The 21,298-nt window shown below is 40.1% G+C and overlaps 1 protein-coding gene across 3 annotated transcripts in view; it reads left to right on the forward strand.

The window, feature by feature from the left end:
• The window catches only part of APP (amyloid beta precursor protein), a 264,561-nt gene that overhangs the window by 215,083 nt on the left and 28,180 nt on the right, over window positions 1–21,298 (forward strand). For all 3 annotated transcript variants that reach the window (XM_087418186.1, XM_004429513.3, XM_004429515.3), the window contains one exon: window positions 20,499–20,720. In XM_087418186.1, the coding sequence (XP_087274312.1) occupies window positions 20,499–20,720 (222 nt within the window). The remainder of the gene's footprint in view (window positions 1–20,498; window positions 20,721–21,298) is intronic.

Consider the following 21,298-nt stretch of genomic DNA (forward strand, 5'->3'; position numbering starts at 1 on the left):
CTTTGGATTGTTGATTTCAGGTTCGTTGGATAGATTCCCAGTAGTGGGATAGCTGGATCATAGGGCATTTCTATTTTTAATTCTTTGAGGAATCTCCATACCGTTTTCCATAGAGGCTGCACCAATTTGCATTCCCACCAGCTGTGTATTGACAATAGATTTTTCTGTGCAGGATAGACAAAAATTTCTCTGAGAGCATAAAGTAATGATCTTCAGCCAGGCCTTAACCATTTGCGAGGGATCAGATGTAGAGGGTTTGGCTCTGTGACTGTTAATGGCTGAAGCCCTTCAAATCATACACATCGTTAGGTCATCTCCCAAGCCAGGGCAAGGAATCATTTCATGATTGTGGAGGCACTATTTATGCATTGCCACCCAAAGGTATTTAGAACAGGGAAGAGAAGAGGAAAGAAAAAGAATTTAATGAAAGATATCTTTCCTAAGTTTATATTATTACTCTGTTGTCTTTTTGATGACTTTGCTCTTTTTCTTTTTTTTTTTAGTCTCATTTGATTTTCAAAAGAACCCTGGACAGTCAAAGCAGATTTATTCCCTTATTCTCCTTCATGAGCTTGATTTTCCGGGAAAGCTGATCTTATATCCACAGCCCTGGATACAGTTATTTATGCTGTTCCATCTGTTCTATGCCTACAATGCCCACACCCAGTCTTGCCTGTTGAAATCTTAGTGAGCTTTTGAAACCCCAATTCTCATGTCACCTCCCCCTTCAAATCTTTGAATTTAGCATCTGTCCTCTGATCATATAGTTTATTTATTACATGTGTCTACTCTTGCTTTGATGTACACGTCAGTTGCCACATACTGATTATAAACTCTTTGAGGGTATGAATCAAATCTCATGTGCATTTGTGTCTGCTGAAACAAATTATTAGGTATAAGTAATTAAAAATACTTGCCTTCAGGGACTTTTTCAGTTGGAGCAATGGTTCTCGAAGTGTGGTCCTCGGACCAGCAGCATCAGCACCCCCAGAGAACTTGTTAGAAATGCACATTGTCTGGTCCCCCCCAACCTCCTGAATCAGCAATGCTGGGGTGGAGGATCAGCAATCTATGTTTTAACAAGCTATCCGGGTGACTCTGATGCATGCTAAACTCTGGGAATTACTAATTTAGAGAACATTCAATTTACAAAAAGTTAATAAATAGGTGAAGAGCTATTCTGGCACCCCAACAAGCCCATTAGATTTACCTATGTTCTTATCTTCTAAATCCACATGATTAAAACTACATGCCACAAAAAATATTTAAGGTGAAAACCCAAATGAATTAATGTATTTGATTAATTCATAAAATACAACAGCTCCAATTCACAAAGATACATAATTGGTGAGTAGTCATAGGTGAAAAGATACACAACTTCTTATGATTAAATAGTACAAATTAAAACATAATTTTTTTCAGTTATCCAATTTGTGGTTTTTAAAAATCGGTCATACTATTGTCAGGACAAGGGTGAGTGAAAAGGAACTTTCATAAGCTACTGATTAGTATATGGGCGTAACCTTTTGATGGGACTATTTAACTTGAATAAATTGAAATGCACAGTCTTTTCTAATTTAACACCTTATTCCAACAGATATACTTTAGTTTATATTTCTCTCAATTTGGGTTTCAGGGCCTTTAAAATTATAGGGAAATTGCAATGTGTGATGCTGGCTGGAAATGCAATATTTCAAGAAACTTAGGTGAAAATAGTCTAAGCCACCAGTCTAAATGATCAGTGGAAGTGTTAGATCGTCTCTGTTTCCTTTTTCCAAGGTTTTATCCTCTATTATAACCCTAGAGCTCTCAGTTTCTATGTAATTCTGGTAAAAAGGAAGGAGAGACTTCCTAATACACAATTCCTGCCCTCCTCTCCTATTTATTTAGGTAGTCGATTTCAAAACAACTTCTAGAAGTTCTTGGCAGTTTTTTTAATATTGAGAAGGAACAGTTGAAGCAAACCAGCCAAATCTAAGTGTTTTGAGGATAGTAACAATAACAGGAATAACACCTCAATTTTCTGCTAAGAATCAACAGTTTTCAGACTGCTATTTGCAAGTTATTATTAGGAAAATGGAAGAAAGAAGCTTTTTCAAGCAACGTAGGAATAGGTGGGGGCTGAGGGAAGTATCTTTTCAAGCCAGTATTTAGGCCCTGCCAGAATGTATTTAGATAGGCTAAGTCTCTGCTTCATTTTTCTTGCTCTCCTTTTGGCAGAAAACTAATTTCTCGACACTTGAGTACCTTCTTTCCATCTTAAGGGAGAAGCCTCCTTATACTTGAAGTACCTTCTTTCCATCTTAAGGGAGAAGCCTCCTTATACTTGAAGTACCTTCTTTAGGTGTAAGAAGAGAAATTAAGGCAAGACTGTGGATTTACTAAAACACAGTTATCAAAACAAAAAGGGGGCAGGGGAGCCTAAATAGCCTATCTGTTGATTAACATGGTATCCATAAATAAGTCAAATATTGTATGAAAATGCGAGAGAGCCCTTGCTTTCTAGATTGTTTGCTGTGAAATGAAGAGATGGGTCCCTTCCCACATTCAGTGTGGACTTGCATCCCCGTTGCTGCAAAACCTCTTCAAGGGAACAAGAAAGTGGAATCAAACCTCTCAGTTTTCAGGTTAAAGATTCTGGGTGATTAGGTGGCTTGATCAAAATCAGAAACTGTGAATGTGCTGACAATGGTCCAGACCCAACGAATCCAACATGTTTTGCCAAAGCCCTTCAGAAACTAAAGCAGGTCTCCAAATACTTGGGTCTGAAAAAATATAGTACTTTTTCTTTTAAAAAAAAAAAAAAAGTCACATTAGAGCAGAATTGGGAGCCCTCTATGGAGAGCTGAGTCTCAGTGTTCTAGTTTTATATGAGGCCTTGTTAATCTGAGCCTGAGGTCCTTGGAATCCACTAACAGGGGAAGCTAGTGTGATGAGCTCATTGACTCCAATCTTAGCTGGAGCTTTCTTCACTGCCCTACATGGTTTCTGTACCTTTGTGCCATCAGCCAGTAGACAGAAAAGAGAATCTGGCATTTGCTGATGTCTTCAGTTTGGTTGCTGTAAGTCCTTGGATGTGAAAGGCATCTGAGGGCTCATCCAGAATTCTCTTAGGAAGAAAATGCACTCTCCATGGAAACTGTCATTCTGGAAGCCGTCCTTTCTTAATGTGTTCTTGGGGCCAAGTGAAGCACAATAATTTGGAGGAGTTCTTGTTAAAAGTATAGATTCCTGGGCCCCACCTGTGACCTACAGAAACCTGCATTTTCCTTATCTCCCCAGGTGATCCTTAAGTACTCAGAAGTTTTAAAACTCACGCTTATATGAAATAGCAAAAATATAGGGATTCTTACCGACTTAGTTGTATTTATGTTGGTCTTGAACATAGAAGAATGGAAGGTGTTGTCATTGAAAATTAATATATTCTGGTAAGTTAGCCATGTGGATTTTTAGTGGTGCTTATTTACAAAGTGGTGATTGTATAAGATATTAAAATGAAGTGTTATTAACCTTGACGTTCAAATGCATTGAGAATTTGTTTAGGTGTGACAGAGTAGATGGCTGTGTTTTATTATCCAAGTTAAGACTTCTTATTAGCTATGAAAAAGGATTGGCCTAAACTGCTGATTAACTTCAATTAACTATATCTAAAAGGAATAAACAATACTATCACAGGGCAGGCTTCAGTCAGAAAATGCCATCTTTCATAACATTTTTCCCATTTGCTATTTTATTTCCTCTTTTAGGAATTGTGAATCTACTACTCTGGTTACCAGAATCTTTTCCTCCCTATTTAGATTCTTTACTTTCTACTATTGATACTGGCATTTTACTTAAAGAAATTATCCATTTAGGCTCTCTTCAAATCCAAAGTGATATTATTTTTATAAGGGATGAAAGGGGAAATTGACAAAATATGCCTGGAGTTGTCAGCCTTGTAAATGACAAACAGTAAAAGCATAATCTTGGGGCATTGTCAGAGAGCTTAATGTTAGCTCAGGAAGGATGTGTCTTCTTAGAGAAATGCCAAAAAAATTACCAAGGAAAGACATGCTGAGTACCAACTCCGGGTGCTAAACCTGAGAGGCAGCTCGCTCTGTTGAGCACTAGGATATGTATTTTGCAGGTTATACAGGAAAGCAAATTATATTCCTCTACTTCTTAAAGTATCTCATGCAGTGACTTGACACAGAAATCATATACCCTCTCCTCTTTTGTTCCCCCAAAGCAAATAGACCACATAACTGGAGATGTCCTGACGTAGAGAAATTGTTATTTGGATGGCAGAAGTAACAGAGGGGAGCATTCGAGAACTTTGTTGACAAATGGCCATGAAAAGTAAAGAAAATGGAAAAGCCCCAAAGGTCGAGTACACTTTCAAACCCTGAACCAAGTCACATCTGAAAAGATCACTTTCTTGTCATTTCTATGAAAGAGACAGAACATGACGTTCACTGCACACCCCTGGTGACCCATTGGTAATTTCACACTACTCTTCTCATCTTCAGCTGTCGCCTTTTCAACAAAACTAAAGAAAGATATAAAAATTCCTTAGAAAAAGCTCTTCTGACCTTTGCTCTTCCTTTTAGCTGGGTATCACAAAGTGGGTGTCTTAATCAGCTCGAGCTGCCATAACAAAATGCCACAGACTGGATGGCTTAAGCAAGAGAATTTTTTCTTCACAGTTTCGGAGGCTAGATGTCCAAGATCAGGGTCTCAGTAGGTTTGATTTCTCCTGAGGCCTCTCTCCTTGACCTGCAGACGACTGTCTTCTCCCTGTGTGTGTCCTCACGTGGCCTTTTCTCTGCATGAGTGAGAGAGATCTCTGATGTCTCTGCCTCTTATCAAGGACACCGGTCCTATTGGAATAGGGCCCCACACTTATGACTTCATTTAACCTTAATTACCTTCTTATAGGTCCTATCTCCAAATACAGTCACATTGGGAGTTCAAATTCATATGCTTCAACATATGAATTTGGGGAGAATCAATTCAGTCTGTAACATTTGGCTACATCATGCTTTTGTATAGATCCAGTGTACCCACTCTTCAACATTCCTCAACCATCGTCAATTTAGTGCACATGGGATCTTTATCCTAGGAAAGTCAGGAGAGGCCACTAAAGACATTTTTCCTGCATCTGCACCCTAAGTCATTGAAACTAGGTTTCTCTTTGGCAACCTTTATGAAAGTCAAATATAAGACCTCTTTGGTATAAAGAGGTATATATTTTTTGTATAATATATACAATATATACTTGACATGGACAGATTTGATGGATTTTTAAAATTTGTTTTTCACTAATTTATCCACACTCGGATCTTTGTCTCTGAGTGACTAATGCCAAGCATTCCCAGTGTTAAAACATAAAACCAGATCGTATAACAAAGTTTAGCAGGATAAATCCCTAACCAGGTGTTGGTAGCCATGTTTTCTTATATCTTGAGCCAAAGAGTCACAAATAACCTAGAAGTTACTATTAAGCACTCATTCTGGAAAATATTTACTCCAGTCATTCATATTTCATACAACAATAAATGAAAAACGTGTAGGCTACTGGAGAATTTTTTTGTTAATATCCAACTTGTCGAATGTGAACCCTGAATTGAAAGTGCTATGCTAAATTTTATAGATTACCCCAGCTGTCCCAACTTCACTCAGTTTAATTGCTGAACGTAGATATGCCAGCAGACTCAGTTCTGGCATTAGAGATGGTTATGTTTTCATCTCCGTGGAGTTAGTGAAACCTGAAACCTGCCAGGCGTTTGCCACACATTTTGCTGCCAGGGACAGCTCGGCTTCTGGCTTCGTAGAGAGGATATGACATAACCTCTGTGTTGACAGGGTGTTTGAAACTGAGGCCCTTCCACTCCTTGCTGAGCTTGTGAGTTGATACTGGCATCCAAAATTCCCACTGTCTTATCAGGACAAGACATGCGGCCACTGATGGTCAAGAAAGGAAAGTGGATGGTATTCCCTGTAGAAGGGAAGAGAGGAGCTGACAGCTGAAAGGAAGGAACCATTTAGTCTCCACTAAAACGTCTCTGCACTAATGGGGCTAGGTTAGACTATTAGATTATAGACTTCTTTATTCTTCTCCCCAATCTACCTATCCCAGCCGTGAATAAAGTGCTCACTCAGAAACCACAGTCTACTCCAGTGTGTTCATTATAGCCAGAAATGATTATCTTATCAGCAGATGGTTAATATTCACTTATATGGGATTAATATTCACTTATAGGAAACTAGGGCTGCTATAACAAATTACCACAAACTGGATAGTTAGAAATCTGAAATCAAGGTGTCCACAGGGCCGTGTTCCCTCTGAAGGCTCTAGAGGAGAAGTTGGTTCATTCGTTTCTCTTGCTTCTGGTGCTGCGGACAATCCTTGGCATTCCTTTGGCTTGTAGATACATCACTCTAGTCTCTGCCTCTGTCTTCACATAGTGTTCTTCCCTTGTCTCTGTCTCTGTGTCTTCTCCGATATGGTCAAGAGCCACCTTACTCTAGTAGGGTCCTCCCTACTCCATACTGGATTGAGGTCCTGTCTTATTCTAGTATGATCTCGTCTTTACTTGATTACATCTGCAAAGACCCTTTTTCCAAATAAGGTCTCATTCGTAGGTACTGGGGATTGAACTTCAATATATCTTTTTGGGGAACATAGTTCAACCCATACTAGGCACTTTTATTTTTTCTTTCCCTTGACTCCTACAAATCTAAAAAATTGTCCAAGTTTCTTTATAAAACATTATCAAAGTTAAGTAGTAGGACTGCGGGTCTTGAATTTATGACCTTCATTTAAAAAAAAAATTTTCCATATTTAATTGGTTCAAATTGTGAAAGTCTTTAAATCTTTTCATTTGCTTAATGCTGATTAGTGAGTAAATTTGTACACCATGACTGTTTTAATTAGCCAGGGTTAATTAATGTTTACTCCACTTGGAAGATGAAAAGACATGTATAAATGTACTATAATGTGAAACATTTTTTAATTTGTTGTTGAAGCTTACAGAAGATTGCTTACATTACACTTAAGAAAAAAGCTATTAGAATTACACTATTGTAATTAGTGTAGAGGGCTTTAAATTTTGAGGTGAATTAATTACATATTATTAAAGATGGTTATGTTTTAATATTGTGTATTCAGAGAAAGGTAGTTACTTTTTTTTTTTTTTGAGTAAGATCAGCCCTGAGCTAACATCCATGCCAATCCTCCTCTTTTTGCTGAGGAAGACTGGCCTTGGGCTAACATCTGTGCCCATCTTCCTCCACTTTATATGGGACGCCGCCACAGCATGGCTTGACAAGTGGTGCATCGGTGCGCACCCGGGATCCAAACCCAGGCCGCCAGCAGCAGAGCGCACGCACTTAACTACTGTGCCACAGGGCCGGCCCCGGTACTTACATTTTTTAATCTGATTAAGTGAAATCAGAGCAGGGTAGAGGAGAGAGAAGGTTAACTGTGCTGAGATGAAAGTAACATTTTTAAGCAACTTTTTGAAAGAAAGGAAATGACTAGAATTCCATGTGAATTTTCAACAGGAAAAGCATCAGGGGCTTGGATGAGGTCTAGAGCTGAGACTAGGAAGTGTGGAGATTAGAAACAGTTGGGAAGGAAAGACTGGGGCAGAATCCCCCATATGAGGCCATAAGCTGTACATCCTGGGAAGCAGTTGTCTCAGGCAGCAAAATTGGTTATCCATTCTTGGTGAGGAAGTGGCCATCTGGGGTAATTTTCCAACACGTTCAATGGAACACACCTTCTGGCACCAGGATTTGTGGTTCACTGAGTGACTGAAAGCAGAGCTGGCCTCGGTGATAACCACCTCCATTTCACTTCTTGGTCTGAAGGGAGAGCATATCTAAAGTCAAATTAACAGAAAGGTTGGATCTACTTTATTTTTTATCTCCTACATAATTTTCTCCTTTGTTCTCTGCAGAAGAAAAAAATAAAGTTGCTTTTTTTATCATCTCATGGACACAAATACTGAAATGATTTGATTTTTTTAAAAGCCATAACTCTTTATTTGGATAAGAAATACTTTGCCCCTTATAGTTCTTAACAGTAACCACCAATATGCTGTTATTGTTAAGCACTACAGTTAGACACTGTAAAGAATTTTCAGCAAGGACATGGCACTTCATTGTAGGTAGAACTGTTCGCTATCTAGCAGAATTTAATATATGATAAATCTTTTTTGGGGAACCTAATGTGGACTTTTTTCACGAAACACCTACAGAATTCTGCTAGAATCTGGAAAACTCCCATTTTCATTTCAGTGCTTCCCTGTGGGCTGTTTCAGCATAGATGTGAGCTCTCCAGGCCTGTATTTCTAGTTCCCCCAGGACATCTCCACCATGATGTGTTGGAATATCGCAAACTCAACGTGTCTAAATAGAGCCTGTCTTTCTCCCCCATATTTGCTCTTCTGACAGACAAAACTCAGGTCAGGAATAAAAAATATTATCAGCCACTTGATAGCACCTCTGCCCTGTCCCTGTCACAGTCTCCCCCAAAACCTCCCCACCAAAGTAACACTGTCCTTCCTGATATCGTTTCTTAGATGTCTCTCTGGTTTTATCACCGTAGTATACGTCCTTAGCTGCTGTCCTCTTGCCTGTTTTTTAATGTTGACATATCTCTTAAATATCTTTTAATCTCCAAGCTTCTCCATCCCTCTTTTTACAGTTTACCTATTAATGAACTGTAGGCCACTCAATCCATAGAATTCCGTAGTCTGGATTTTGTTCATTGCATACTCCTGGTACAAGTCAACATATTCCTCTGTTCTGTATCCCACAAACTAAAAGCCCCTGGCTTCTGTCTAAGCTGCTTTCCTTGTCACTTGCCTTGTGCCTCCACAGCCAGAAGAGTCACAGGTCCCGGGCAGCCCATCCTCTGTGCCTTGGTGCATGCACTTGTATCTACTAGGACGGCATTCTCTTTTCTTTCTCGCTCTGTCCATACCCATTACCATAGCACTTGTATGGGAATTATTTTTATGCCCATCTTTCCTCCGGGTCATGAGCTCTGAGTAAAAAGAAATTGCCTTGGTTATTTTGTGCACTGGCATGGAGGACAGTAGGATTGCTGAACAGTTGAATGAATGAATGAGATCATTAATGAATGATAAAGTGGTTTTATTTTTTTTGGCTCCAGATCATTTTCCTTGAAGTAAGTCCTTTCAGCCTCTCCTACTCCTGCGCTGTTAATGCTTCCCTGAAGACAGATGCTTTCCTTTCATCTCTAAGCCCCAAATGCCAAGCACTTTCCATCACCAGGCTTGGTTTCCCCAAACGTTGTTAAGGGATCACGTGAACAAGCTAATGCAGAAGAAGAAGAAGGATGATTGCTGTATCTATCTAGAAATGTTCACTGGAGAGCAAATTCTGTGTTAAAGAAAACACACGTAGGCCAGCGTGCAGAACACAGAGGGTTGTTGTGGGTTTTTTAATCTACAGAAATAAACATTTCAGGTGAGCTACCATGTCTACAAACATGATGTGCTGTCTACAGGAACAGGAGCTCACTTCCATTGTGAGGATGTATATATATTTGTGCTGATCTTATCCCCACTTGCCTGTTCCCCTCATAATTATCAGCGTAAATCTTTTAGGCTCTTTGAGTGAAATTAACTGTGGATGTTGAAAATCTTTTCTACCATGAGCTAGCCAGCTTTGCCAACCAATACTTGACATCCTTCTAAATGTAGAATTCCATCAATTAAGCAGTTATCAGAGATGAATCAGTTAGATTGCACTTTCTTCATAGCATAGCAGAGAATGATAGCTGTTGAGAGGGGCACTGTTTTTCATTCATTTGGTGTCCTCTGGTCCCCAACCAGGATCTCTCTTGTGTGGGTAAGAAAGACTTCTCTCACAAGTTTAGGAGAGGATGTTGGTCAGGCAGGACCACTACTTACAGCGTGCAGGTGCACAGGACACGGTTTTAGGGGCGTCACTCAGACTCCCTCCTTTGTCATGTGCAGCTGAGGGTACAAGTTGGAGCTGAAATCCAGTCTACACACAGCCTGACAGGCCATGTGCCCTATATGTGACTTACTCCCCAAAGAAAGCATCATGTGGGCTAGTAAGGGCCTGACCTGATCAGAAGTAAAGGTGATGTTTTAATTTCTACCTGCTCCTTCTTGATTGGTTCAGAGATCAGGTGGAGAAAAGGGGACATTATCAGCTGACACCCAGAACACCCCAACACCAGTGAGAATGTGAGCTCAGATTGTATACAGTCGCCAGAATGACTTTGCCTTTATAAAAATGTATGCAAGAGCAGTAAAACTGTCATATGAGTCTTACAAAAAAATAACAATCTTTGTCTTTACTTTCTTTTGCTCACTAAAAGCATTAGCAGTTTTTAAAAAAAGGAAATGTGATACTTCAGAGAGAGCAAACCTCAGGTTGCATTTTTCCAATTTACTCAATATCTAAAAATTTACTTAGGAGTAAAAACAAAAAACTGTACCAATTATGCAGAACAACCTGCTAGAAAATTGAGAAATGTGTACTGTAGAATAAAACTGGAGAAAAATTCATCCTTGTGATTCCATCTGTATCCTCAAACCTGATCATTCCATTTCCAAGGGCCTTCTGCATACTTCAGTAACCTCACAAAAATTTATTCTCATTGACCATGGTCATAAAAACTAGATAATAAAGGGATGATGGGAAGAGATGAAATAATCAATTCTGGAAAGGATAAAACTATTTTTAAAAAAAAAACACTATTCTTGGTTATCTGTTGTGGTGGGATTGCAAATGAATTATTGTTATTTCTTTTTTTGTCCGTTTTTTGCACTGAATTTATGTTACTCTTGTAATTAGTACCAACAGTTAGATATTTTTATAAAGGAAGGGTCACAGTGAAGTCTTAGCTTGTGCTGCAGGGGTTAGGCTCTCATAGACAGTTTTGAAGAGAGAATGTCACATGATCTTAATTGCTTTGAAAATCCTTGAGCTCCAGCCATAAGAGTACACATCTCTCAGTTAGCCCAAGACAGCCAGTTTTTCCTCCAGCTTGTAGGAGACAACTGTTTCCTCGGTTGAAGACCATCTGAAATAGTTGACTTAGGTTTAAGGAATCTGAGACATAAAAATCACCTTCATTTTTATTTTAGTTTGCAGAGGACGGGTAGGTTATATCTGCTTATGTTAATAGTCAAATATGTGTTTTCGCTATATATTGACGAGACAAAAACATCCAGATATATACAGGTTAAAGCTGGCATTACAGTTTTAATGCCTCAGTACTGAACTTTTTATTTTTACATAATTCCAGACTTAAAACTTCCGAAAATATTACACCAAATTTCTTTTTTTGAAAGTAACTTGCAGACCTATTGGCCCTTAACACATAAATTCTTCACTATGTGTTTCCTCAAAACAAGAACATTCATTTATATATGTACATCGTAACCTCGACACAGCTTCCTTTCAGAGATTCTTTCTAGAATATGTAAACTTAGTTTTTTAGTCTAAACTTTAGAAGATTTTTCCCCTCAGGATTGCTTAGGCTTTTAACAACCCAGGCAGGACCAAGACTCCTAATGTGGTTGGAAATAGGATCAGAACTTTGGCACAAGATCCACAAGTAAACATAAGGAAGGAACTCTTTAATCTGTTTTTAGATGCCAGGGAGCCTGACTCACTTTTATCTTGATTTCTGACTGATGCCATTGGTAGATCTGAGTTGTTTGATCTACGTTGTTTGAAAGTCAAAAGGAAATTTGTCTTAAATGAAAAGGGACTTCTTCCGTACCTCCCGTCTTAAGCGAGACAAGTGATTCTTCAGGAAAATGTCACTTGCAATAAGGGATATTCTCACAATGATGTACAGCCGTGTTTGTATGCCCCCCAGGGGCAGTTTGCTGCCATAAGTGGGCGAAGCACACTCCATTTAAAATCCGTGTCCAAGAAATTCCTAAAGAAAAACAAACCCAGATTCAGACATGGAGTCTGAATTTTGACTGTGAGCAATTTTCAAGAATGATAGTGTGGGTAAAAATAAGAGGACTGACCCAATTTTCTGGAGGTCAAAATAAAAATTAGATTTGTGGGCCAGTGTTACTTTGTGATATGTGTCTAAAATTTTTTCCCCAGTTTGGAAAATGTGGCAGTGTCGTTCAGGGATGTGTCACTCTCTGCCATTGAAGTGGTCTGGTCATTGCACCGTTGGTGTAAAGGTATATTTGGGTTGAGTGAGTGTGCAGAATCCACCCACCGTTCAACCATTTAAACAGCTCAGAATCTGAAAGAGTCTAAATTATTTTAAGTTTGACTGAGAATTGGTGAAACCTCGTGGCCATTCATGGAGCTATCATACTTAGGCCAATTTTCCGGAGAAAGAGAAATGTCGAGAAGGGGGAGTTAGGTGTTCAGAGGGGAAACCATTGTTGAGGATGGACTGGCAGAGCGGAAGTGACAAGTCAGGCCCCGTTAGAGGAGGGAGCAGCGCATGGTTGTGCTCCTGGGAACCACCTGGCTTTTCAGCTCTGCCCCACAGGAAGCTCTGTGACCTTGGACTATGGCTTTTTAACTTCTCACTTTGGTTTCGTCATGTGAAAAATGATACCGTTGAATTCTTCCCTTTCCAAATCCACCGAAAATAATGGATGCAAAACAGGATGCTTGTGGTGATAGATGGGTTTGTGTGTCTACATTATTAGTTACTAATCAAAGTTAAATAGCCATGTCCTCCATAAAATGGTATTTTTCATGGAATAGTGTGACGGTTGCACTAGGAATCAGGTACTTGGGTTCAGATCCCAGTTCTGCCACTTGGTGATTTTAAATATATTTCTCGAGATGGATGTCACTCTTTGCTCAACTATCAATGGCGGTAGTAATCCCACTGTAAAGATTGTTATGGTCATCGAATGAGCTAATGGATATGAAAAGGCCAAGAAATGGCAGGTGTCATTGGTATAGTTGATCTCATGCTCTAAGGATGTCGTAGCATGGCACGATTCCATCACAGTATGGCTGTCGCACGAGTCATGCTGATCAAAACATCCCAGCCATGTACAATAATCAGTCACCTGAAGTCCACATAGGTTCTCCCCCAAATCAGTATTTCCAGCAGCTTCTGCTCCATTGAACCATGACTAAGTCCATGCCTCAAAGTAAATTTACTCACCAGCTAGGGCTGGTCCTCAGTAGGGGAGAGCACAGCCATGAAGTGTCTCCTCGAGTGCCCTCTATGCATTTAAGTACATTCTTTTTCTCAGAGTCTGAATAACAGTGACCTCTTTCCTTAGCACTTCCCTACTCTGGCTCCTGTGTAGTTTCCTGCCTGACAAGTGGTCTGGCGAAAAAGGAAATTCGTAACCAGTCTTTCCTTTCCTGTGGCTCTCTGGTTCAGAAATGTTACTGTGAATGATAGCTTCAAGGCAGCCGAGGGGGTTGGGTTCTAAGAACATGACTTGAAGGTGTTTTGGAGTGTAGTTTCTTCTGGCAGTATAGTTTCTTGGCTGTACTCATCTTTCACGCCTTGTTTTGTTTTTGTGTTTTGTTTTGAGGCATGTTCTGTCTTTTGTGAAAGGCATAACTGAGGCCATTCTGTAGTGTTGTCTTTGTCCAAATTGTGGCAGGGGTGAGACTGTAATGTGCTTAAAAATCACCTGGGGATCACGTTAACATGCAGATTCTCATTCCCCAGCTCTGGGTGGGACCTGAGAATCTGCATTTCTGACGAGCTCCCAGAGGGCACCCATGTAGCAAAAGTCTATAAATAACAGGATTCAGAGTGAAGGAACTGCACGGACCGTCCATCCAACCTCCCCTAATACTATGGATGAGGAATACGAGGCTTAGGGAGTCTCAGAGGCCATGGCGACAATGAGTCTAATGGACAGCGTGGCAAGTTATATGCTGAGCCGTGAATCAGACATGCACAGAACTGTGGTTGGAAAATTAAATCTGATCTCATAGTTCTGGTGTGGGCAAAATGCCTAGAATGGATGACAGCAGATTTATAGTGGAGTTTCTTGAAAAAAATTACTTCCCTTTTACAAATAATTCCAAGGCAGCTGTGGCAGATGGGGGGGGGGGCGGAATTGTATTATACAGAGGTGTAATCCTCAGTCCTTGCAGATGCGTAAGTAAATGTTTATCAAAAAGATAAGAATTGGTCATATGAGAATCCCCTACTAGACAAGGCTGAAAGGAAATTTCCATTTTGGGGAGAGGCTGTAGGTAGATATATGTATCTTTCTGTTAGGAACTGGAAGAATTAGAAAATAGAAAAGAATAATAACAGCAGTGCAGGTTTGATCCTAGACAAAGTAAGAACCAGCAAGCCTGGGCGACCTCTTGTTCTCACCAGTCTCCAAACCAGACCCTCAATAGCATGTTTTACAGGGCGAAAGGCTGAGGTTGAACCTCCTCTATGTGAAAGAAATTCTCCTCCCCCTGCCAAATATGTTTAAGGTATAGATGAGGTAGTTCAGTAATTACGACTGAAGCTTCTAAAAGAAAACTGATTTAATGTTGATAAACTTTATTTTCTTGAAGCCTAAAATGTGGCAGTTAAATTTTTAGGAGGAGTCTGGCTAGTGGATTAATAATTAAAAGAAGAATATTAAATGAATTATCTCCAATTCTTCTGTTTCCCATTCAGTTGTCCTTTTATGAGGCCATTTCTCTCAAAGTGAACTATCAAGGAAGTCTATTGCTTCTATAAAAAGCAAAATATCATAGCCATTTGAAGATGAAATCACTACTGGGTGTCTCTGTTGATGTTACTTTCTTTAAAATAGTTTAAATATTTTCAGTGATAGCTAAGTGGTGAGGTTTTGGGGGTTTTTTCTGTTTACTATAAATATGCCTAATATATATCCTCAAAGCATTTTTTTGTGTGTGTGTGAGGAAGATCGGCCCTGAGCTAACATCTGCCAATCCTCTTCTTTTTTTGCTGAGGAAGACTGGCACTGGGCTAACATCCATGCCCATCTTCCTCTACTTCATACGGGACGCTGCCACAGCATGGCTTGACAAGTGGTGCATGGGTGCACGCCCGAGATCCAAATTGGTGAACCCCGGGCTGCCGCGGCGGAGCACACACACTTAACCACTTGCGCCACCGGGCCAGCCCCCTCAAAGCATTTTTAAAAGGGCAAGCTGGCCCGGTGGTGTAGTGGTTAAGTTTACGCACTCTGCTTCTGTGGCCTGGGGTTCACAGGTTCAGATCTCAGGCACAGACCTACACACCACTCATCAAGCCATGCTGTTGCAGTGTCCCATATACAAAATAGAGGAAGATGGGCACAGATGTTAGCTCTGGGCCAATCTTCCTCACCAAAAAAAAAAAAAAGAAAGAAAGAAAAAGGGCAAGGTGATGGGGTTCATTATATGTTTAATATTTGAAATTAAATGTCTGTTATTGTTTAAACTGTAGTTTAGACATTGCCATCATTGAACTCAGTTAAATATTTCTGTTTATTTAACTGCAAGGCTCATGTTCTTGGGGATTACAGAAGAAGATATTTTACTCCAGAGCTAACTGTTGCAATTTGAGCAATAGCAAATAGCTTTAAAAAAAAAGGAATCTTGGGGGAAAATGAGCCTAGTGTCTTAGTTTAATATGGCAGTTGGCAAATGTAGATGCTTCAAAGCTTTGGAAATCCCCAATATATGCCATCAAAGCATTGTAATAAAATATTAATTGAGATAAAAAGATAATCCATCAGGGCCACCAATGTAGTAGAAGTGTGGTTTCTGTGTGATTAGTCTCATCCCAGGATTCAAAGATAAAGTCCCACTGAAAATGAACAATGAAATAATCATATTTGGCTCTGGATTTTTTTTATCACCGGCAGAATTGCCCAGTGCCAGTTGTGTTAGCGTTGGTAAAATCCTGAGCCCTTAATAATGTCAAGAGGTGGCTGGCTGCCTTAGACATTTTATGATCACAAAATCGAATCCTATGCCAGTTAATGGTAATCCATCATTTCCACCCTCTTTTTGTCACTTAGAAACCACACTGACTTCATTGTTCCGAATGAGATTGTTCCGAATGAGATAACCAGAGGTGGTTGTTTCTAAATCTGCTGTGTTAAATTGACATAAGAATGTGGATTTCTGCTATTTCGTACCCCCCAAAAAAGCCTAAGTGCTTTTCACTCTGCCAAAACTGTAACGTTTCTTGAACATTTCATTCTCTCATTTTCTGAAAATGAATATAATAAACCAGGAAAATTAACCACCATGGGGCTCAACATTTGAATGGCCTTTGGGAAGAAATTTCCTGCCAATGGTATAAGAGATAAAAGAGAAAAGGGGGTGCCATGATTTGCTGTAACCCAAAATGCCCTGAATATTTTATGAAGTAGAGATGTAAAATTTTCCATTGTGACAATTCACTACTCTACCTTTTTTACTGTCGTGGGCTGAGATGGGTACAGGACTCCGTCCAGTTCTCATGCCTGGGAGATCCCTGTTTGAGGGGACAAAACCAGTAACCATTCCATAGGAGTAGTGGCGTTTAAGTCAGCTTGCAACCCCATAGGAGTAGAAGACATTATGGAATAATTATGCTTACAATGCCTGGTTTCTCCATTTACTCTGTAAATGAGCAATCTAGTGATGAGGCTAGGGTGAGCCCCTCCCCTGGTACTGTGGAAACTGGATAGGGGTTACGTGTGGGAAAGTTGGTGTTAGGCAGCCTAGAGCTTGAATTTCAGCACTGATACTTTCTGGCCATGGGATCTTAAAGAGATTTCTTCATCTCTCCTAGCCTCAGTTTTTTGTCTCATAAAGTTGTTGAGTGGAAAATCGTAGAGGAGGGGACATTTGAGCTGGGCTTTAAAGAGTTCATGTACTTTAGATAAGCAGAAATGGGTTCCCAGGTAGCAGGAACAGAGAGCACAGGTGTCCGGATGGGAATGCATGGTCCTCTCGGGATAATCCAAGCCGTTCGGTCTGAGAGAGGTGCGGTGTTACTGACGCCAATTCCAATATGTGAGTTTTTTCCCCCACACTACCAAGCAATTTTCAGACATCAGCTGAGTGTCCTACAATTGAACCCAGTTCTGGCGCTATCTACTTGGAGATAGTGTCAGATCTCACAGGTTAAGGGCCGAGTCCCACAAGACTGCTGCCCCCACCCCTTAGCCAGTCTCAAGTCCAGGTTGTCACCTGGGTTTCTGATGACCAGCTATAAATCAGAGATTCCAATCACCTCCTCCTTGAGTTTGATTAATTTGCTAGAGTGGCTCACAGAACACAGAGGAACATGTTACTTACTAGATTAGTGGTTTATCATAAAAAGATGTAGCTCAGGAACAGCCAAATGGAAAAGATGCATAGGGCAAGGCAAGGGGAAAGGACTTAGAGCTTCCACACCCTCTCCCAGCGCACCACTCTCCCTGCAGCTCCACATGTTCACCAACGGCAAAGTTCTCCAAACTCTGTTCTTTTGGGGTTTTATGGAGGCTCCATTACAAAGGCGGGATGGGTTAAATCATTGGCCATTGGCAGTTGAGCTCAATCTCCAGCCTCTCTCCCCTCTCAGAGGGTGGGGAGGGGGGACTTAAATTTCTAACCCTCTAATCACATGGTTGCTTCCTCTGGTGACCAGCCTCCATCCTTAGGTGACCTAGGGGCTTTTCGAAAGTCATCTCATTAACATAATGAAAGACACCTTTATAGCTTTCCTTACTTAGGAAATTGCAAGGGTTTTAGGAGCTCTGTGCCTACGAAGACCAAATATATATTTCTTACTATAAATCACAATATCACGGGTATATACAGCAAAGAGCTGTGAGCCTCTTGGCTAGAAACTTGAGGTGGGCCCAGATCACAGAAGGCCTTTAACATCTGGCAAAGGAGTTTGGGATTCATTCACTAGAAAATGAGGAGCCACTGAAATGGGTTGGAGCCATCCCTCAGTATCAGAAAAAGATCTAGGGAACAGAGAGGGATAAAAATTGGAGTAGGGAAAGCAATGAGGAGACCATCACAATTATCCAGGCAAAAAGTAATGATGGTTCAAGGGAGGTGAGGAGTGGAAAAGGAGAGTGAGAAATAAATAAGAGAGAATCCAAAAAATGGAATTAAAAAGGAGTTCTTGGTAATATAAGCATGGGACATAAACCCAGAGAGTCACAGATGGTTCTGAAGGTTTCAGACCTGTGGCTGGGAGAATGGTTCTGCCATGATTAGAAAACTGGAAGGTAGACTTGAGATCAAGGAGCCCTGAGCACAGTTTTGTACAAACTAAGTTCATGGAAGATCTAAGTTAATAGATCCAGCAAACTGTTAGAAATATATAAACTAGAGTGGGAGGGAGAAGTCGCAGCTGGGGTAGCATGTTTCAGCTTCATCCAAAGGTAAAAGATCCTGAGAGTTTTAAGAGTGGATGGGATTTCCAAATGAAGAATTGCAGAAAGAGATACAAGAAAAAAATGATAGGGATGAAGAGATTAGAAAAAAGGAACAAGAAGAGTTAGTCAGAGGGGTCACAGGGAACAAGCTCAGTACTGTGTATGAGAGACAAAGAGAAAAAATTTCCAGAAGGAAGAGGGGCGGGTAAGTGATGGTACATGCCTCAAAGACACCGAGAGCAACATGGCGCCTGGTGGGGTCAAGAGCGGATCATGCTGGCAAAGGTCATTCCTTCTCAAGATGAACATGTAAGCCAATACTTATTCCAGAAGATCCACTCTTTAGTATAGTAAGGGCTTAACCATCAAAAGCATAAGATTTATCTAAAGGAAATGCCCATTTAATTTATTAAAGCAGACATTGGCTAAGTTATTAGCCATTACCTATGACTGTAAGACATGAAAAAGTTGGAAGAAATCTAATGGGGGCCTTTCATCTGTATGGGAAAGGTCACTGCAAGCATCAAATATTGAATTTTAGAATGGTACTACAGTGAATAGATATATATTATTACTCAAATTAGACTTCAGGAGGACTGATTTGCTTGGAATTTCATTATTTAAAATAATATGTTGCAATAAAACTGACTCCATAGGAGGATATTAATCTCATGCTTTAATGCTATTCTGTCAAATTGGTTTAATATATATATTTGAACAGAATTTTAATTTTTCAGATAATTTTTTTTGTCAATTTAAGAGAGAATGTGACGGATGACAGTAAACTCTATGTTACAAGTCAAATTTAAATCCTGATTTTATTTTCTTCATTTTCTGTAGCAATACTACTAACCAATGATTGGTTTGAAATATATCATACAGTAAAGTCTTGACAAGAAGTATGATTGTAAAATGAGATATTCTGATTAACATTGTTGTTAATAGCACATATGCTATGTATGGGTCTCTAATTTAAAAATATATATCACACAGAGAAAGTTGGTGAATCTTTGGCGGTATAATAGGAGATTCACAAATCTTGTGATACCCTTTTAGTTTTTTTGCTGAGGAAGATTCGCCCTGAGCTAACATCTGTTGCCAATCTTCCCTTTTGCTATGTGGGGCGCCACCACAGCATGGCTTGATGAGCCGTGTGTAGGTCCGCGCCCGGAATACGAACCCATGAACCCTGGGTTGCCAAAGTGGAGCATGCGAACGTAACCACTATGCCACCAGGACCTACCAACCTCTTTTTTCCAGTAAAAAATGCATTTCAGTAATGAAATGTATAACTTGGGAATTTTCACTAGTCTACAAGGACTTCAGATAAGTCGATTATGCTCCATAAAGTTGATTTTGTGTATTCAGTTTTAGAAAGGGGTAACTGATAGCGTTTTGCAAAAAGAGAAGCAGCAGAAGAGAAAGATAGGCTATTCGGTATGAAGTCACATGAGGAATGTTGGGAGGCAGGGATGTTAAGAAGAGAAGGCTAGAGCAGAGCTTCATGTCTGCAAAGCCACAACTGAAGGGCAAGGGGACTGTTTCTTCGTTGCCTCAGAACATAGATCATGCAGCGCCTGGGGACCCTGTGGGAAGGCAGATTTGTTCAAGGCAAAACAATGAGAACTATTCAAGAGTGGAACATGCCGCCCATCATTGGTGCTTTTCCTGTCCTTACCCATATTCAAGGAAAGACTAGGGATTCACTGGATATGTCCTTCACCTTGAAAGAAATTCTTGCTTGCATTTTGCCATCACTCTGCCACAAACACCGCACTAAAGCATGCTGCTGATTCCTCTGTGATCATAGGTTACTGGGAGCATCTAACTGTGTCAGAGGAGGAAATGGCGATATAGCTCTTGAGGTCGTTCAACTCTGGGAGGAGTGGTGCAGCAATTCAGAGCATCAGTCTAGGTCTAAGCCATTCTTCCTGGGCTCAGATCCCACCTTGGGCACTTGCTGGCTGTGACTTTGCATAAGTGGCTTCACTGCCGTGTGCCTCAGTTTTCACATCTGTAAGATGGAGACAATACTGGTACCCACTTGTAGCTCTAAATGAGCTTGTGAGTGTAAAGCAGTTAAAGTCGTGCCTGGCAGACAGTAAATGCTGTTGTGATTGTTGCTGTTACTCACCAAAGACATGGCTTTGTTTTGTTTAGATGAGCTGCTGCAGAAAGAGCAAAATTACTCAGATGATGTCTTGGCCAACATGATCAGCGAACCAAGAATCAGTTATGGAAATGATGCTCTCATGCCATCTTTGACTGAAACGAAAACCACTGTGGAGCTGCTTCCCGTGAATGGAGAGTTCAGCCTGGACGATCTCCAGCCCTGGCATCCTTTTGGAGTTGACACTGTGCCGGCCAATACAGAAAACGAAGGTAAAAGAGGCCCAGGAGGGCACAAGAACCTTCTGGGATATACATGTGTCTCTAATGTTTTTGAGTAGTGAGTTTTGGTATAAATTCTGAACAATAGTTTTTGTTTTGTTACTTTGGGAATGAAAGAACAATATTCAACTTGTTGTTTATGAGATAGTGACCTAGAATGCCCACCTTTGAAGAAAATGGGTGATAAAATTATGGAAATCACAGTTCACTCAGTGGAGAGAGTTTTGATGGGGCCTATGTAAATGGAGATTTGAAAGGCACCAAAATAGTCATCATTGGTTATTTATTCTGGTGCATTAAATTTCAGATTGCATTAAATATGTTAAAGGCAAACATAAGGAGCCACTTATAAATAAAATGTAATTTTGCTTAAGATTTAAACAATTTTCTATTTAGAAAATTAAATTTAAGGCAGCTGTCAAAATTAAGAAGCACATTGCTCTAAATATTTTTCCCTATGATAGTTTAGAGAAGTAAGATTTTCTCTGTGAACTAGTTTCCACAATGGATGATATACTTTCTTTCATAGGGATTTCTTAGCAGAAACTTTCAAATAATATCTACTTAGG

The sequence above is a fragment of the Ceratotherium simum genome, chromosome 27, assembly GCF_057802395.1.
Source record: "Ceratotherium simum simum isolate JZ-2026a chromosome 27, ASM5780239v1, whole genome shotgun sequence".
Classification (NCBI taxonomy): Eukaryota; Metazoa; Chordata; class Mammalia; order Perissodactyla; family Rhinocerotidae; genus Ceratotherium; species Ceratotherium simum.